General features: G+C 38.2%; 1 protein-coding gene across 3 annotated transcripts in view; it reads right to left on the bottom strand.

The window, feature by feature from the left end:
- ap1g1 (adaptor related protein complex 1 subunit gamma 1) overlaps window positions 1-19,534 on the bottom strand; it is a 34,692-nt gene that overhangs the window by 9,077 nt on the left and 6,081 nt on the right. For all 3 annotated transcript variants that reach the window (XM_056240323.1, XM_056240325.1, XM_056240324.1), the window contains exons 2-13: window positions 9,992-10,195; window positions 9,761-9,885; window positions 8,763-8,904; window positions 8,566-8,662; window positions 7,750-7,826; window positions 6,662-6,757; window positions 5,976-6,056; window positions 5,789-5,887; window positions 1,094-1,149; window positions 752-865; window positions 526-666; window positions 12-66 (exon numbers count right to left, since the gene is read on the bottom strand). In XM_056240323.1, the coding sequence (XP_056096298.1) occupies window positions 12-66; window positions 526-666; window positions 752-865; window positions 1,094-1,149; window positions 5,789-5,887; window positions 5,976-6,056; window positions 6,662-6,757; window positions 7,750-7,826; window positions 8,566-8,662; window positions 8,763-8,904; window positions 9,761-9,885; window positions 9,992-10,192 (1,284 nt within the window). In that variant the 5' untranslated portion in view covers window positions 10,193-10,195. The remainder of the gene's footprint in view (window positions 1-11; window positions 67-525; window positions 667-751; window positions 866-1,093; window positions 1,150-5,788; window positions 5,888-5,975; window positions 6,057-6,661; window positions 6,758-7,749; window positions 7,827-8,565; window positions 8,663-8,762; window positions 8,905-9,760; window positions 9,886-9,991; window positions 10,196-19,534) is intronic.

Here is a 19,534-nt window from a genome sequence, read left to right as displayed (position 1 = left end):
GAGATATTTACCGTTGTCAAAACCCTCATAATAGTGTCTATGTGCCATCTTTTGGAGGGCGCATACCTGCAACAAACAAGTGTTAGTTATTTCTGCAAGCCAGTAGACTAAAGCTCACAGTCTAAAATATTAAATCAAGTCACAAAAGCAAAAAGCATAAGTAAAACCCTTTAAACACTCTTAACCAAACTCCTTTTAGTACTGTCAGATAAAAGGTGTCAACAGAGTCAACTTCTGCCGATGGATCACTCATTTTATCATCACACAGTCATGAGTCACTCGAACAACTCTAGAAAACCTCTTTGCATTTCAAGGGCTTGGTTATTGAATATGATCGGATCCACTTAACTAAGCTTTTATAATATTTAAAAACCTCTAACAACAGTCTTCAGACTTTTAAAAGGGCTACAAGGACGTGCAACACGACTGCTGCGAATCCATTCTCTCAATATGGGAAACGTTGGCACTTCCTCTCAAATGATTTGTGCTTAACACGATTTACGTTTTCACAATAAACAGCCTTACTTCTCAGCAGCCAGAAAGATCCCTGATGCGCAGTCTGCTTTGAAATCAGGGTCACAGGAGTCCAGGAAATACAGAAGTTCTTTCATCATGCCCCGAATGTTGTTGCCGTTGACCAGGGCAAAGCTCAGCTCCATTGCACGCCTGTGGAAGGACAAGTGTAAGCAGCAGGACTCATCCTCTTAAGCCATAACTGATATAAAAGCCATACAGCCTGCACATAATTGACCTTTTAATGGACACATCAAGGTCTTTCAAGCAGTCCACAATAGTGCTTCGATGTCTCTGCACAGCATTGTGGTCAGTCTGCACAGTCTTCAGTAGAGATGTCAATGCCACATATCTGATCAGGGAGAGTAATAATGTCAAAGCCCTATCATATTGACAATTGCGTCTAGTGTGGACAGCACATGAAATTAGCTTTTTCAATCCACAATAAAGCTGTAGTCAGAGACAATGAGATCATCAATGTAACACTCAGACGATGGATCACTCAATATCTTCATCACAGAACAGCACTTTTGGAATATAACACTTTGGTAAAAAGTCACTGGCAAAATACAAAACATACCTGATGTTTTTGTCATTGTTGAGAAGAAAACGTCCCAGAATGTTAATTGCTAAAACCTGTAATAAAATAAAAGAATTGAATAATTTTCTGCAGATACCAGTGTTAATTTTGTCAGCAAATTTTGATTTAGTTTTAGTCTTAGTCTTTTGACTAAAATGCCATTTAGTTTTAGTCATATTTTAGTCATCTGAATTGTTTTAGTTTTAGTCTAGTTTTAGTCGACGAAATACAATAACATTTTAGTCGACTAAATCTACAGTAGATTTAGTCGACTAAAATATAATGGGTTTAGTTCAATTGTAAGGCGTTAATTTAGAATTTCTCTAAAATTTCCAAACCCATATACTCCCGGAGAAAACATCTATTAACCTATTAATATGAATGATTTTTAAGTTTGAACATGCAATACAGATACAGATTTAACTGCTGTTACTTAAAAAATATCTTAAAATGAAATAAAACCACTTTTCCTAAAGTACAACACAGTCTTCTTTACAATGAATGATATATTCACTACTTACACATCATTCTTTATTCTTTCAAGCAGACATATTTATTTGTATGAATTAAATATAATTAATCCTTATTAAAGCTATTAACAAACAGTGAATGCTTTTCTCTTTTTCTTTTGTTGCTTGATCAAAATTAAGGACACGGACCGCATTAGGTTTATTGCCACTGTCACTTTAAGACGTCGGATCATGTCCAATGACATGCGGATACAATTGCACTGATGCACATCCGACACACTCACAGTTTAAGACATAACCAGCATAGTTTACATGAATACTCTCCAAAAAGGACATTTAGACATACTGTTGTGTATTTCTCCATTCAGACACGAAAGAGAGCTCAATTCAGTAGCCTACTCGCGCGCTGTAGGTGTATTGTGCATGACTGCACGCTTCGGGTTAGGTGTGTGCGCAAAGAAAACCGCACTGAGAGCTCTTTTTTGCATCGTCACTCTTATTCAGAGATCTATATGTCTGCCCTACTCATTCTCCCAGACGTTCACATTTTTTAACGTTTTATGACCGCGGGGTAGATCACGTTACAGTAGCCTACAAATGTGCGCATCTACCACACACGCAGGACATCAGTTCTGACGGATCGCTTCCCAAATCGTCACTATCTAACATTTTCGTCTAGTTTTTATTCGTTGACGAAAATGTCAATAGATTTTCGTCATAGTCTTTGTCATTCAAAACTAGGTTTTATTTAGTTATCGTCTCGTTTTCGTCTGTGAAAAAATGTCGTTGACGAATAATTTTCGTCGTTATTTTCGTCAACCAAATTAACACTGGCAGATACCAGGGCTCCAGACTGCATTTTGTGACCCCTTTTCTTGCTGGTGCGAGTAAATTTTCTTAGTTTGCGCACTGGTGCAACCACTACGTTGCCCAACTAATAAGAGCTGCCATTTCTGTTGCATATGAAAAACATCAAACGAAAAACAAAAAGCGGAAGAAACCGTGCTTCTCGTTCGAGAAGTCACGGACAGTTAATCAGCTCAGACCAATATTAGACAGCGCAGTAATGATGGGAAGTTCAGATCATTTTACTGGCTCTTTGAGTCTCGTTAAGCAAAATGAACAAATCTTCATTTCGTTAATTTCAGCAGAATATAATTGAAATGTTACATGTTAATAGCCAAATTCCCCAACACATCACATTTAGAATAAGAAAAATCTATAATGCAGCCAAGGCCAATTTTATGAGAAACAGTAATTCATTGCTTAGCTGGGGCCGATCTTAATCAAGCAACACCATTACACAGCGCTGGGAGATCCAGTGAGAAAGCATTTTAATTCACCTCAGTATTAATGACATCACTGCAAGATTTAGTGAGAAGCAGCATTCGAATTCGGCGCAGAATTCTCTGTTATAAACCATATCAGATCAAATAGTGTTGACATGGAAACCAGGAGAAACATTCTGCCGTGCAAAGGCAAAAGACCGTAACTTTGTTTTTGGTCGAAAATGAGTTATTGATATTTTTGGCACATTCAAGACCTCCTTTATCATGTGGATAAGTATCTTGAGTCAATTCCGTTGTTTTTTAGAGAAAATAATGGTTTGTCTTAACCGTAACTTCCAAAAGCCAATGAGAAACCAAGGCAGAACACCGTAACTGTTGTTACGGCTCTTTGGCTTTGTTTTGGAACGCTCATATCGAGTTACGGCACTCTGCCTTTGTTTAGCTGCGCGTCAATATGAAGTTACGGTGCTGGCGTTCTATCAAATAATGCTACCTATCAGATTATACGGTGTTCTGCCTTTGTTTTAGGCTACTCTCCATTAAAATTAAAATTACGATGTAGCCTGTGTACTTTGTACAGCTACCATCCGTCCCTGTAACTTCTGATATCATCAGAGCTTTGTCCTGCACTAATGCGGTCAGAACATTTAGTAGCCTATGCTCTTAACCCGCTCCATCGACAAACGTGCGATATCGATCGCGAAGGATATATGCAGAGTTGACAGACAAATGTTACACATACCGAAGCAGGTCAATACAACAAAGAACTAAAGCCCCGCCTCACCCAGTTCGGGTACCGGACCTAGTTGAAACAATCATGCATCTAGCTGGCAGAGTGCCAAAACTTCACCGGCGCCTTCAGCTCCGCCTTGAACACGGTCGAGCCGACGCGGGACTAATATCACAGACACAGAGTGATAATAATGAAGCAACAAGGTTATATTGTCGCATACAGCAGAATGAAGCAAGAAGTGCTGGTGCATACAACATCAGAACAGCTGTTAAAAGCATGCATACAAAACACAGCGTCCGGAATAAATCCGCGGGACGAGCGAAGTGCACGCACAATAATAGGCTGACAGCTGAAACCAACGCATACTGAAAAGACGCAGAACACAGAAGGTTGTGCTATAAAATGCATTAGTCGTCTAAGTAGTCCAGAACGCGCTCCCTACTGAGTCCTTAAGGGAAGCACTGCATTATAGGCTACTTTTCATGAACGGATCGTTACACCTTCGAACACGAATCTCGGTAAACGCCTGTGAAAGTATTCGTCTTTCAGATCCACGCACCGCTATAAACAGTCTCCGGGTCGAATGTGCGCGAGGATCTGTTTTATCGTGATCATTACATTACATTATAACGCGTGTTTAGCAAGTCTTATGCCACTCGGTACCACTTGAAGATACTCTTTAGTCTTTATGGAGGTATTTTGTCATGTCTAATGTATTAATAGGGCCACCAGAATGCAACCAAAGCACAATAACTAGAAGGCTAGGTAATTGTAAATTATACAAAATAAATGCCATGATCACTAGATTTTATACAGGTGTTACTATAATGATTTTGTTAATGGTGATCAGCAACCAAATATTGATAATGTGGAAGTTACTGGCTTTTGCCTTGGCATGACTTCTCACTTTTTGTTGACAATACAAAGGCAGAGTACAGTAACTTTAAAATAGTGGTCAAAAGTCAAGTTTGAGCTCAAAATTTTGTTATGTAGATAATTTTCATTACTTAAACATCTAATTGCCAGATTTTCAGTGTCCTACCTATAATTAATTTGGCGGGACAACTACAAATCTTTAAAGTCTTTTTTCTCAGTTCCACACTCTAGCGAGTTAAGGTCTTTTGCCTTTGTAGGGCAGCATTGTGCCATGAACAAACATGTTATAGAAGGCTTTTCAGTCCACAAATCACCAATTATTCACCAAGGATTTAATGTGGTAACTTATGGTGCTTTTCCATTACCAGTACCGACTCGGCTCGCTTTTCGCTCCGTTTTCCATTGCAGACAGTACCGCCACAAATAGTACCCGGTCGTCATAGCGACGCCGCAGGAAACTGCCGTGACGTAATCTTATACGAGAGTATACGAATCTTATACAAAGGACACTCTGCACTTCCTCGTTTGACCACAGCATATTCTTCCGAGTTGCCATAATAATAGTAGTAAGTTTAGTAACCATTTAAAAATGGCGGGGTTATTCTGGATACTCCATCTGGCACGTGCAATGATGATGCAGTGAATAGTGACGATTCTCTCTGACCAATCAGCAGTCGGCATTGTTTTCACGTCACATTTTAGTATCGCCTCAGCTCGCTCAGAACCTCGCCGGAGGTGATACAAAAAAAGTACCCGAAAACAGGTACAGGTACAACTTTTACACAGTGGAAAACCAAACAAAGGCGAGCCGAGTCGAGTCGAGCTGGTACTGTGTAGTGGAAAAGCGCCATTACTGTAAACATGGTATTGTGGCAGAAATAGTCGAATGTTTTTACATTATTCATTTGAAGGTTTGTACAACCTTTTGAAGGTGAAATTCAAGCATTTTTCAAGGACTTTCAAGTGCTTCACACTTTTTCCAGTTATTTTTAATGCGATAACCCAAATATTTGTATCTTTCTCTATAAAAAATTCTTGTTAATAAAAGTTCCTCAACTCAAGCTCATTGCTTTACTGTCAAAAATGCATTTCCAAGAAGTAAATGCAATATTATTAGTTACTGCAAAACAAGTCATTTTATGATTAATTTACCTTTATGATTAAAAATCCCCCCAACCCCCAGGTGCTACTGAATCAAGTTGTTGCCACCGTCTGTAACTTAGTGGCACAGGTGCTACTGCTCTGAAATGTTAGTCTGGAGCCCCGAGACACCCTTTGAATATCAGGAAATTTTGACAATTCAATCAGATTTCTGAGCAACACTCACCCTTAGTCCACTCTCTGATTTGATGTCCATAATAGTAAGAACAGTTTCGTAGAGGATAGCATTGCCTACATTTTTACTCGTCTCTGTGTTCGTTGCAACCTATTAAAAAATAATTTGATGGGAAATCTTTAGAAGGTAGAAAGGAAAAGGTATGTAGTTCTAAAGTGGATCTAAACAAACTGCTTACCTGTGCAAGAATGTCATTCATAGCTTCACTAGAATCATCATCACCCTTTCCCAGAATTCTCAGTAGCCTCAATATACGCACCTTCAAAAATGCCAAGAGACAAAAAGTGAACCATTGCTTTAGCATATAAAGAACAGATATCACCTCAATTGGAAAAAATGGATTGCAAACTTAAGGACCACTCTAAAAATCAATTTTGTGGATCTGACCAAACAAAGGACTTCAGATACATTACAGACTGTAAATCACATGGATGGCAACATTAAAGGTGCTGTAAGAGATGTTATGGAATGGCACTCAGGAAATATTCCTATTACATGACATATCACTGAAACTGTCATGTCTCGGTGACTACCCTAGGTTCTGTAAATGGGGTTCAGCTAATCAGAAAACTTACAGGCACTTTCTTCCCGTCAATTATTCTGCATGTTCATAGCTCAGTCCATATAAGGGAAGCAGGAAGTTGAGAGCATGTTGAAATGAATCGTTCAAGCGCCATTCTCCGCTTCACAAATAAAGTGTTTGTCATGGGAGTGTGCAATTTCCTCTAAACTGTCTTTGCAGGGTGGGGTTTTAGAGCTAGGGGGCGTGTCAAATTGTAATTCTGCCAGTAGTTCCAGAACAGCCGATATCACTTACGGCACTTTTAAACACAGCAACATAGACAGGAGATGATGTGTCTTTACCTGCAGGAAAGGGTCACTGATGCCGGACACATCATGCTCAGGGGAGTAGCCTGACATGATCAGATTCTTCAGGATTCTTACAAGTTGTGGAACCAGCTAGAAAAAAAGAAAAAAAAAGTGGGAGAAAAAAAAGGACTATCAGCGAGGTCACAGCAGGGTCATTGAGATTTCAAAACAGGACAGCACATAAAAAGGGTCCGTAAGTGTCAATACAAGTAGGCACCCTGAGTTGATCATCTTCCAATAGATTGGTTTCACTATACATTTAATTAAGATGTTTAAGACATGGATATCATGTCAGTGTTTTTGGTAATGGTTTGGCACTTTTTTTGTTTATTAATATAATCCTCATTAATTTTGGAAATGTCTCCATTTTAATTGTGCCCCCACTATAATGTACATATTGGAAAAACCACAACCCAATAGTGACCGTATGAAAGAGAACCATTAAAATTAATCTAAAGGTAAAAGCAGGACAAGTGAAAATGTATGAGGTCTACGTAATCCTGCATAAAAACAAAAGAAAACACTTAAATGACGACAATTGCAAAATAAACAGTACATCAAAACCAAAAATTGGACTACATCTACAGTGACCATGAGGATGAGTCTGTTTTGTTTTCTTTAAGAGCATGCACCAGCTATGAAACCAGAATGTCTTCTTACCTTTTCATTCTAATACAATGCAGGAATTGTAACAGACAAATGACAGAAAAAATATGAAGTAGATGTTAGGGGGGAATTGGAAAAAAGAGTCACTTTCAGAGAAGAGCTTAACATAATGCTACAGTTATGAGCATGAGAGGTGGGCGTGCTGGCACAGTAGATCTGGCTGGGGGTGGGAAGAGTAGAAGCAGATATACAGAGGAAGAACCCTTATTCATCATCTCCCAGTGAGATAAACACACCTGCAGCTAAATCTAGGACAAGCATCCAGATTTCAGTCAAAGGACTACAGTCTCATTTTAGTAGTCATGTCAACGCTATCAGCAACAGATAAGAGTGTTTGTCTCAGAGTGGCTGATGTGGTGCATAAACAGTTTTAGAGGTGACTGGTGAAGGTCAAGGCATGAACGCTTGCTATGTACCTTCCTGAAGTGAGAGAGCATGTCAGGACTTCGCTCACACATTTCAGTGAGCAGAACAACAGATGTGTGGAGAACTCCTGCAGAAAACACAGAACAATACATTGATATCTTTTTCTACATATTTCATTATGTAACTCATAAACAACCCATAAACGGTTCATTTACATTATGAAAATGAACAACAAATTGACATTCTGCTGTTGTTTAATGTAAAAGACTTTTTTTTTTAAAGTCTGTAAAAAAAGTAAAAGATTTAAATCTGAATGTATGAACAAAAGACATTCAAATTAACTCGTTTCTTAACAATAAAAAGCTAAAGTTTGCCATTTCTTAACTGGGGACTGACAGTAATTTTACACAAGGGCAAAATTGATTCTGTTCATTCAGGACGATGGTGGAGTTTGCTTTTGAAAGTAAGAGATGGACAAGTAAATGGAAAATGATATTGAGGACAGAGTAAATAACTAAATACTATATTAAAAACTAAATTGATAAGAACCAATTTAAACAAAGTAAGTTTCAAACATTTTAATTAGAAAAAAAAAGCCCTGACAGAAATTGCTATTTTTTTACATTGGTTTTTACATTTAAATCGGCAGCATCCACTCAAATCAAAGTTCACCCCTCCATATTCACTAAATTGTAATATCGCAATTAAAGAAAAGGTCATCTTAATTCAACATGCATTAATGTATTCAATATATTAACGCATATATGATGAAAATCTATTGCTTAGTAGGAATGATCTATCGGTTTATTCTTTTTAATGACAATAAAATGAGACCTATGGGAAAGTTTAAGGAACAGAGCTCTCACCATGATTTTTCTCGCTGAGCAGGTTTTTTGTTGCTGGCAGGAACATCTCCATCAGCTCTGGGACTTTACGGATGACGTGAACCGCACACAGTGCTGCCTGAGGGCAAAGAGATCATGTCATAAACCATTCACACATTCAGAGCTCGACATCCAACAGGACATGAAGTCCACGTTCAGCTGTGAAGAGTGTGAAATACCTTTTTCCTCAGATAGGAGTTTGACGTTTTGAGGAGTTTCTCCACTTCTCCAGCTAAGTCACGGCACATTTCAGATGAGCCCATGCAGCCCAGGGTGCACAAGGCCAGTCCCTGCACATACTGTGTACTGTGGTTTAAGTCACTGCAGAGAGAACATAAGGAAATGTATACAATCATTTAAATAAGTGATTATTAACTGATGGGCAAGTCAAAAATGGGTCAAAGAAGGCAAGAAATAAAAACTAACAACCAAATAAATAAATTTCTATAGTTAGGACAGCAAAATTATTCAAATTTTAAAATGGAGGGAAAACGCTTCCCATATATTGATGTCAAATGCTACGCATCCAATTAATTAATTTTTTTGGTGGAAATTCATCTGGTAAAAAAATTACAGCATCTAAGCAACCAAAGTCATTAGATTATATTGGCAACATGAGAAAAAATAAACAATTCAAGGTAAAAAAAGAAAGAAAGAAGCTTTTCTGTAGTTCACACACAATAAAGCATGGTGTTAGCAACACCAAGGTCATGGGTTTAATTCCCAGGCCTGGAATGCAATGCAAGTCGCTCTGGATAAACGCCAAAGGCATAAAACATGGTTCTTGCCAACTACGATATGAATTATTGGCTGCTGAGAGCATTAAACTACCAAATTCAAGAAATCTTTAGAGACCAAAATTGTACATATTCCTATTCAGCCTCAGTTTTGGCATGACGTTGGGCTGCCATTTGATGTTCAATGTAAAATCTGAGTTCTGAAGAAAGAGATAATGATAATAACTTAGGGCGCTTTTTTTTTTCTTTTTTTTTACTTATATAAGATGTTTGAGGGATACTAAATGGAAAAGAGAGATCCCATTTAAAATGCCATCAAACTCAGGAAGCAGCTTCCAATCATCCAGCACTTTACGCTCTCCACCTACAACGGTCATGTTAAACTCCCACCAATCACACAGCCAGTTGTTGAGACAAGATGAGATCGTCTGCTCACTCACTTTTTGATGCAGTTTGTCATTAAGAGATGGACGTCCTGCCTCTCATCCAGGAGCAGCATGGCTCCCAGGTATCCTATCCGTTTGTCTGTGAACTTCTGTGATGCAATCAGTTTCAGGCACTCCAGCTAAAAATGAGATTTTGCCCATCAAACACTGCGAAATTCTGCCTGGTTAAAGTGGGTTAAAGATTCCAATGATGACCCTGCAATTTCTGAAACACTGTTTTCTCACCTGGCCAAAGTGTGCTGGGTACCCCAACATGTGCATATAAAGCAGCTTAGCCACATTTCTACAGCGGTACGTGTTGTCCTCTTCTCTAAAGGAGGACCTAATGGCAGCACACTCTTTCTGGATCATCTCTCGCTCCTCCGCCTGGGTTCGGGCCGTCCGGATTGTCCGGATCAGCTCCCGCAGTCTGATCGGAGCTGGCATCCTCTGTAATGAAAGCACAATGTCAGCCAACGGAATGTCACAGTAGCTCCTATATATGTGCCACAAAGACAAATGAAGATTTATTTTGCATTTGCCAGGGCAACATGAGATCTTAGGATCATAAGATTGTGACAGCAAGCAACACAATTTCACACTAAACCCTTCTCTAAAAAGTTGCACCATTAAATCCCCTTTAAAGCATCACTTCTACAGCTCTACTCATTCAGGCCGACTTTTTTTAGTGATTGTGTTGCACCTGTTGTCCGTCTGCTTTGCTTTTAAAATCCAATCTTAGGTCATTCAGGCAATTCACTAGTTGATTTTTAAAATATGCACTTTTGTATATCCCCATTTAATAAAAAAAATACTGACTCTGACTTTTCAGACATCAAGCTTAATATATGATGTTTCCGCTTATATAACCCATGCTTTTCTCATGATATTAACTAGTAAATTAACTTTAATAGAATTTTTAATAGTGCAACCGGTTGTCTAAATGAAGCGTTACCATGATAATGATGTAAATAGGGAAATCGCTCCAGCACTGCAAGATGAATTAAGCACAACACCCTAGAGCGCTCTCTTGATCAGTCGTTCTGCAGAGCTCTAAGAATCCCAAAAGACGCCGAGCATCTCATAATTGACTAGCACATGAGGTGAGCTTTTCTATGGGGACAGTCAGTCTGGAAAAGGCAGACATCAGAGTATGGCCATAATCAGCTTCATCAGCCAATGAGACACAAGCAGGTGGAATCACATGTGAAATTCCATTCCTTCAACAGAATCAGGTTTCAATCCACTGGAGGGCAGGCTGATTAAAAATTAAAAAAGCGAGCACATACAAAACTGGTAAGATTACATGACTGCCTATTCAGGAGCCTATTTCTAAAGCATTCAACAGTAATCCAGCTCTAACACAAACATCTGGAGCGAACAAACAAACAAAAGAGGGCGATGGAAAGAAACTTTGACTTCACATGAAAGGGGATATTATGCAATTGACTGTTCGCAAAGAGTTACCTTTAGGGTGTATTCACACCAGGAAAGTCCGATAGTTCACTTGCTTTGGTCCGGACCAAATAATTTAAAAAAAAAAATTTTTTTGGTACCGTTCGCTTTCACACTGCTCTTTTTGCAAGTGAACCAAAATTTGTAAACAAAACCACACGTGTGCTAAGGTCATCCATTCATTGGACAAGGATTCTCAAGTAGGGAAATCAGGAAGTGCAAAAAAGGCTCAGCATGGAGATATTTCGTACTACAATATTTGTTATTTTACTAATTTTGTGTTATTCTGTACAAACTGCGCAGAAGACGGATAAGGTATAAAGTTTTGATTCATAGAGAGGGGCTATGTTCACACATTCAAATAATGAGATTCTTATTGTATATACTGCTAACAAGTGCTGTCAATGTTAACGCTTGCGATTTAAGTTTGTCCAGTTTAACGCAGCGTCATCCTTGTATTGTAACTATCGTTACATTATATGAACTGCAAAAGCTTTTTTTGGATCTATGCGCGATTAGACTAAAGAGAACGCTCTGTATGTGAATGTCCTGATGCACACACTCATTCATTCATTCCATTCCAATGATGCACACACACGGCGCGCAGAAAGACGTGCAACAGTATCGTGTGGCCAGACAGCGCGCCGGAATGGAATTCTCTTTCGCACTTGAACAACAGTAACACAAACCATTATGGCAAAATCTCCGACTACGGAAGCCTTTTAACTCAAAGGCGCAGTGCTTTCTTGCAATTGGGTCGGTTCATGTTCACACCGTAAACGAACCGTACCAGAGTTCGTTTGGAACCGTACCGAGACCACCTCTTCAGCTGGGTTCTCGGTTCGGTTGTTTGGTCCGCACCCGAGTTCGATTGCTGTATTCACACCTGCCCAAAAGGTCCGCACCAAGGGGGGAAACGAACTAGAGTTCGATTCAATCGAACCAAACAAGGCAGGTGTGAATACACCCTTAGTTACTGACAAGCCATGCCGCTCTCATGCCACACATGTTCTCACACAGTGAAAAATACATCGCGGAGGAAAGAGGACACTGACAACGCGCCGACAGACAAGGTTACTTTTGATATGAAAAAGTCTCAACTTTCAAATTTGGTCATTTTTCTTAAAGAAATTTTAAACAATACCGTTTTGTGACTGTTTAATTTGTCATGACAGATCGCTGTAGCGCCTCAGTTAAAGCTGCTCGTGAACCAATCATTAATTTATAGCATCAAATAAACATGAATGAACATCAGAAGGAATGTTGTTTCAACCGTGGAAAGACGTCAATACACACCATTCTCAAAAAGAGCAGTTAAATATATGAACGTGGATCATATAAACAGACCAAACAGGAATTGACTCATGCTGCAGACTGAGGTTGAATAGACATGGCATTACAGTACTTTCACCTCACATACCGAGCAGCTCCTCTCAACACAATGATGGAGTGTGGATAGCGTGAGGTCACCTTATAATTAAATGTAAGTTGCAAAAGTAAGTAATCAGTGGCACCAGAAAGACAGAGCACTTCAAGTGGTTTACTGCTCTGATAATGCACATTAATCACACCAGGAGATCCATCTCACACACACACAGTTAATATTCCTCCATTCCTCCATGCAGAGATGAGAGCTGCTTTTGGCTCTCCATCACAGAGAAACCCCGCACTTGAATCTGTTAACATGCAGCACCTAATTAAGCTGCTCGAGCCAGAAAGGAACTACAGTAATTACTTGCTAAACAATGACATTCTCAGCATCTCCCTGCAGAAAAACAGAAGTTACGCTCATAAATGGATGGACAGTGCAAAGAAGTGCCTTTAATGACAAATACACAATTTCATTGTCCAATTAAGCATGAAGTGATAAAAGCAAAGTGTTTTTTCAAGGAATTAAACATGCAGTGGCCTTTATCATAAGTTCACAGTTTAGCTAAAAACACTGATATTTTTGTTTTGGTTTTCAAAAGAGAAATTCAAAAGAAAGAAATGTATATCTACAAATGATGCAACGAATCAATATTCTTGCCATCATTTTTATTTCCCTTACTATTATTATTGGTTGGTTAGTATTTTAAAGCCATGCCATGAAAATAGCCAAAGAAACTTGTTGCAAGTAACAAATTGAAATCCTATAAAAGAGCTTATTTATGGTTAAGATTTGCCTTGGATGAAAATTCTAAAATGCTAAGATTGTTCTTACTGTTATATTGAATGTAAAACTAGTATATAAAAATGACAATGTGCCACCCTAATCGTATGGTCATTCAGCAAACTTACTATAAAAAAAATAAAATAAAAACACTTTCTGTGGATTTGGCCATTCACGTATTACATAACGAAATGTCTTCAGCAGCATTTTGCTCACAAGAAATCAGACATTAGGCTTTGTGAATGTAGAAGATTTGTGCTACAGATGTACATATTGAAGTTGCTTTTTGGTAGGCTATTTATCTTTTTTATTATTATTGTGTTGTTGGAGGAATTGAAAAGCTTTATGACTCATGTTTACAAAGTATACAGCCAAATGGTTTTTTTTTGGTATATTGTAGGATGGACTATCTTGTGTTTTGGTGTTGTTTTAATATAGATCTTAGTGTATTTCAGTAATAATAAATACGGGATGTTGTTTTTTTGGTGAATTTCTGTTTCTCAGATCATAAAAAGTGTGCCCCCCAATTTAAAATTTCTGGCGACAGCCCTGGGCATTTGGAGCATGACAAAAAAAAAAAAATTCTATTGACTTCAATATTTCTGTGATGTTTTGAAATTATATAAAGGGAAAGTGTACATCTTAGGTCCTTTGACTATTTCACCATTTTTAAACACCTTTGTCTTCACTAGTTAATTTTAAATGGCCCTCTGGTGTGATAAATTAGTTTTAAAATTACAAATACTCCATACTGTTTCTCAGTTAATATGAGGTCATAAAAGCTGGATGCATAATAATTATATATATAAAAAATAGCATTAAGGCGTGAGATGGGTTAATGTAATTTGATCTAGGAGCAAAAAAAAGCTTTCAAATTTGGAGTAACACCAAGCTGACAAGACTTTCAGGGTGTTAAAATGAGCACTAACAGGCATGTGAATTTAAATATTACTCAAAACAGGCACAAATGGGTAAATTTGTGTAAATACGAAGTAAATAGACACAAAAAGCCTAAGAACGACTGTTTTTAACAAAAAGACAATCAAACCAGCGTCCCAGCTATCAATTTTTTCCCACTTCAATAAGCCCCAGCAATACGTAACTAGCCTCTTGTATTATGTCAGATGCCTTCACACAGTTCTTGGTCTTCTGCCAGTTTGATGAAAGCCAAGTCTTTTTTCTTTGAGAAAGGGATGCTTCAATTCTAAGTGCCTCTTCAGCTTACTTGGCACTATGTTAGCATTAGCAAACTTCTGTATGCAGATGACATCCAGGCTAAGGGCAATTAGCAGCCCCGGCTTAACTAAAGCTCCAAACATGTCTGCTCTCACTTCGGGTTGGGATGGATCTTTGCATAGGCAATTTGGTTATTCGAATCGAATCAAATTAACGAACTGCATCAAAATGATAAAGTGTGCATGCATATTATTTATCATTGTAAGTGTCAATCCAATACAATGACAAGTTTCAAAGAAATCCAAAAATTGCAGAGCAATTATTGATAAATCATCTGCTTTAAATGTGTAGCGAATGTTTTCACTATTTAAGCAGATAAATTGTAAAAAAAAAAAATTAAAGTTCATTGTACAGGTTTCATGCCAACACAAGGCATAAGAGGTTGTGTTATGCTGTTAATATAAACACAGCTAAAGGGTGTCATTAGGCATTAGAGGTCAACCGATTTATCGGTTTTGCCGATATATCGGTACTGATAGCTGATTGGTGGAACTATCGTTATCGGCAAAAATCCACACCGATAGTTTTTCCGGGTTGAGTGTCTGTTGCTGGAGCGACTGAGAGAAGAGTATGCTGGCATTATACAGAGCGAGAGCGGCCTCTAGAGGCGGAATAACAAACTATCACTGGCTGAGTCGTTTACGTTAACACGCGAGGCTGTGCGCGGCACAGAGATCACAAGCTGCAAGGAGAGCGCTGACACTTCAGATGCGCAATTAAAACATCGACAGTGAAGCGGTATGAATACAGAACACTAAAGTACATTATTGCCATATCATTATAAAGTCATTAATTTGTTGACTAGATGCTGCATTAGCAGAGAATGTTTGCCGTCGAGGCTGAGAGGACTTGCATTAGTTGTGGCTACCTCAAGCGATTAAAGCAATGTGACAAAAACACACACCAACCTGACCCAAATGATTTGTCACAATTTTTACCATCTATTTCCATTTAGTTTATATCCAGCTGGTCACATTTATGCATTCATTAGCCGGTGAAGTTGCATATTTAAAGCTAGTGACGTGATTGCTTTCTAAACATTGATATGTTAATGCAGCCGACAGAAACAAATAAGAACGTTTTCGATTTCAGTTCTTTTTTTTATCACTACTACAATACATATTGTTATTTTGATTAGATAATCATCAAGTGTTCTAAAATAGAAGCAAATAAAGCGAGAATACACATGTAATATAGGTCTACATGTATGTAATTTTAATGCTCTAGGCTTTGCAGATATTTAGATATAGCCATCTTTAAGCATGACTCTTTGGATTTATATGAAATGGTAACACTTTACAATAAGATTCCATTTTTAACATTAACTAAGGTTAATAAATGTTGTAGAAATATTATTCATTGTTAGTTTGTTCATTTCAACATTTAGTAATACATTTTAAATTGAGTTTTAATTTTAATTGTATCTGTTATTACCTTAGTTAATGTACTATGAACTAGGGCTGTGTATCACCAACAATGTCACGATACGATACGTATCACGATACTAAAGCCACGATACGATATGTATCACGATATGGATCAATTTGGAATTTAAATTTCTTTTGAGCTGAGTTTAGTAACAGTAATATCTGCTTATTTAATAACCAGTGTTATAACAGTTGTGATAACTGAAAACAATGAGTTAAATGAATAAAAAAGCTTAGAATGGCTCTTCCTTCTGCTTTTAAAGTCTGCCTCAATAACTGAAATGACAATTATAGTGACACTGAAGCATGTCTACACTGCTCAATGACTAAACAAAACTTAAAACATTCCATAAAAGCAAAAACGGTAACAACTTAAATTTAACTTAGTTTTCTCAAACTCTTTTAAACACCTAGTATTTAACAGGTCTTAAGTGTTGGAATGTGCACCAAACAAAGTAATTTCTTCTACGTTGAAATCATTTTAAATGATTACATTTTCAAATTTTTATGCAGAAACAACAATTGATTGACATGCTCAGGGTTAAGAGAGTGACAGCAGAATATCTCGCTTAACTTCATCATACAACCGGGGAATTGCCGTTTCTGTTAAAAACCTTTATGCTTATTTAAGACATAACCAACTGTGTTTAGAGGATACTTACCAAGAACGAAATTTTTTACATCATTTTGCGTGTTTAAGTCTGTTAAAGCGATATAATCTCGCGAGCTGTATGTGAGGCGGCTTTACTCTAGTCTAGCCTATATGCACGCAGAGAAAACCAACTCTCAGAGAGCGCGCAAGTACTGAATAGTTTAAAATCGTTTGAATGTTTAAACTGGTAAGACTTAAAGACATGCAAATGGTAAACTTTAGTCACGATGGCCCGATTATGCAAGTGAATATTCCGTCATGTCCCGACTCCTAACCGTGAGCGTGTAGTTTCACCGGCTGCAGCGCTGGACGCTTGCCCGAGACGAGAGAGAGAGAGACGCAGCACTGCATTGAACTCACGCTGTTTGTGAAATTGCGTCTCACAGAAAGTTTTAAAATGACTGATTTGATTTTATAATCTGTGTGGATTCATTTACTACTACAACCTACATGCTAAAGTGAATCAATGTTTCCGGGAATTTCCCGCATTATAAACTGCGGGAATTATTCAAATTATGCGCAATACCTGCGCCGAAATTCGAGCCCTGAATTGGCTACATTCAAAAGCACAAAAGTATCGATACGGCAGCTGCTGTATCGATACGCGTATCGCCAGGAGTTCATGACGATATATCGTTGTATCGATATTCTGAGCACAGCCCTACTATGAACTAACATGAATGTTACAATTGGTACAATTGTATTGCTCAAATATAAATATATGCAGTAAAAATGTATATTGCATAATGCATATATAGTTCATGAAAGCTAGCTAATACACCCTTCTTGACAAATGGGACTTGCAAAGTGTTACTTATGAAATTAACATGTTTCTAGGTTATAGCTAAAGAAACATATATTTGACCTGTTTAAAGGGATACTCCATCGGTTTTTCATATTAAACTATGTTATTCCCTTAACTAAGACGAGTTGATACATACCTCTCTAGTCTCAGTGCGTGCACTAAATCAAGCAGAGAAGCGACCAAACACCTCCACGTTTTCCCTATTTAAATTAGGGATGGGCATTTTTGTCAATTTCTTATTTCGATCATTGATAGGTCTCAAAAAACGAGTACTCGATTACTCGGGGGGCGGGGCTTGTCCGGGGGCGGGGCTTTTTCGGGGGAGGTGGTGGGGCGTATCCATCATGGAGACAATGATATCAATTGAATATTTTAGAAATATTTTGGATTACATTAGCACTTTCTGATAGAACAAAATGTTATTTTTACAGTATATTGGCTAAAATTACTGAAAAACACATGATTGATGAATTCTGAATACAATTTAAAGGATATCACAGCGGTATGTCGTTCGTCGAAACTGCGCGTCTCTGCACTGCACTGCACTATGTATTTCCCATTCCGCAATGTAATGGCAAGTTAGTGTTATATAGGATTCAGTGGTCAGCGATTTCCATGCGTCCGTAGTGATAGCCATCCTCGCTGTCTTTGACAGTCTGTCTTTCAGTGAAGCAGTCTTTTCATATAGAGCTTCTATTCTTCTCGTGACTGCGCGATGGGACGTTATAGTGGGGCTCAACATAATTCATCAAATCTTTAAACCCTTCTCCTTCGACGAAAAGAATGGGCAGCAAATCTTTCGCTATCATTTTGGTGATTAGTTGTGTCATCTTTTCACCTCTGGCTGCGGTGCATTTATGTCTGACGGTAAAAGATGCAATGCTCTGTGTGACAGCTTGGCACAGCACATTTTGCACTGAACTGTTTTTTCGTCTATTTTGTCGAAGTGAAGCCAGACATCACTACGTGACTTTGAAGCCATTTTCTCTGTTTTTCAGTTTGGACTTTGGACCGCGCTCTGGTAACGCTAACCAATCAGAGCTCAATGTCCCACCCAAAATGCTGTTATAACCAATCAGAAAAAAAAAAAAATTTAAACTCAGATCATCGTTTCTATGATCGATCGTCGCTGTCACGTTCGAGTACTCGAGTGATCGAGTACTGTGCCCATCCCTAATTTAAATACAGTTACACGAGTAGTGTAACTCGACCAAGAATGGTGACACAAAATAAAACGTTGCGCTTTTCTAAGTGTGTAAAGTGGATAACTATAATGTATGGCGGAATACCATAGCAAGTGCTTGGGAGCACTTCGATTCGGCGCAGTAATATCATCATATTATTGCTGCACCGAGTCCATAGATATATATGCGCAGAGTCGAAGTTTATTAGAAATATAAAACTAGATTATCAATAATGCATTAATGTTTTCGAAAAAGAAACATCTAACAGTAATAGCTGTGTGATGTGAAGCTGAAGAATGAATTAACACCAGTAAACTCATTGCCCATTCTATATGACACACCCTATGAGAATAATCCTTGATAGTTGATACCCACTTTCAAATCCATGGTTTCACTTTATTTTGCCCGTCTGGGCAGCTTACTGTCCTAACGCAATTTAATTTACGCAAACCAATCCGACTTCGGGTACCGTCCAAAATGCTAGCAATAACCAATCAGAAAAATATAAATATATTTTTAAAAGCCACAGCGATGATCGATCATGAAAGCGATGATCGCTGTCATGTCCGAGTACTTGTGCTCATCCCTAGTGAGTAACTGAAAGAATTTTCAATTTTGGCTGAAATAACACTATGGCTATGTAGTAGATTGAGGTTGCAGTAAGAGGTGTCAGAACTAGAGTTACTCAGAAAACCCAATTGCTTTGTGCACTGAACAGCACATAAGGACATATTGCTGCTGGTGGACTGTGGAATTGGTGGACTGTGGTGGAATTAGTGCTGCTTTGGATAAAAAGAGTACTGTAAAGTGATGAAGATAAAAAGTAGTAGGCCTAGAACAAACTAAGTTAAATAAATGTGTCTAGTGTTGCAGAGAAC

The sequence above is a fragment of the Rhinichthys klamathensis genome, unplaced genomic scaffold (assembly GCF_029890125.1).
Source record: "Rhinichthys klamathensis goyatoka isolate OS25496 unplaced genomic scaffold, OSU_Roscu_1.1 h1tg000593l_1, whole genome shotgun sequence".
NCBI classification, from domain to species: Eukaryota; Metazoa; Chordata; class Actinopteri; order Cypriniformes; family Leuciscidae; genus Rhinichthys; species Rhinichthys klamathensis.
This window is presented reverse-complemented; position numbering and strand designations above follow the sequence as displayed.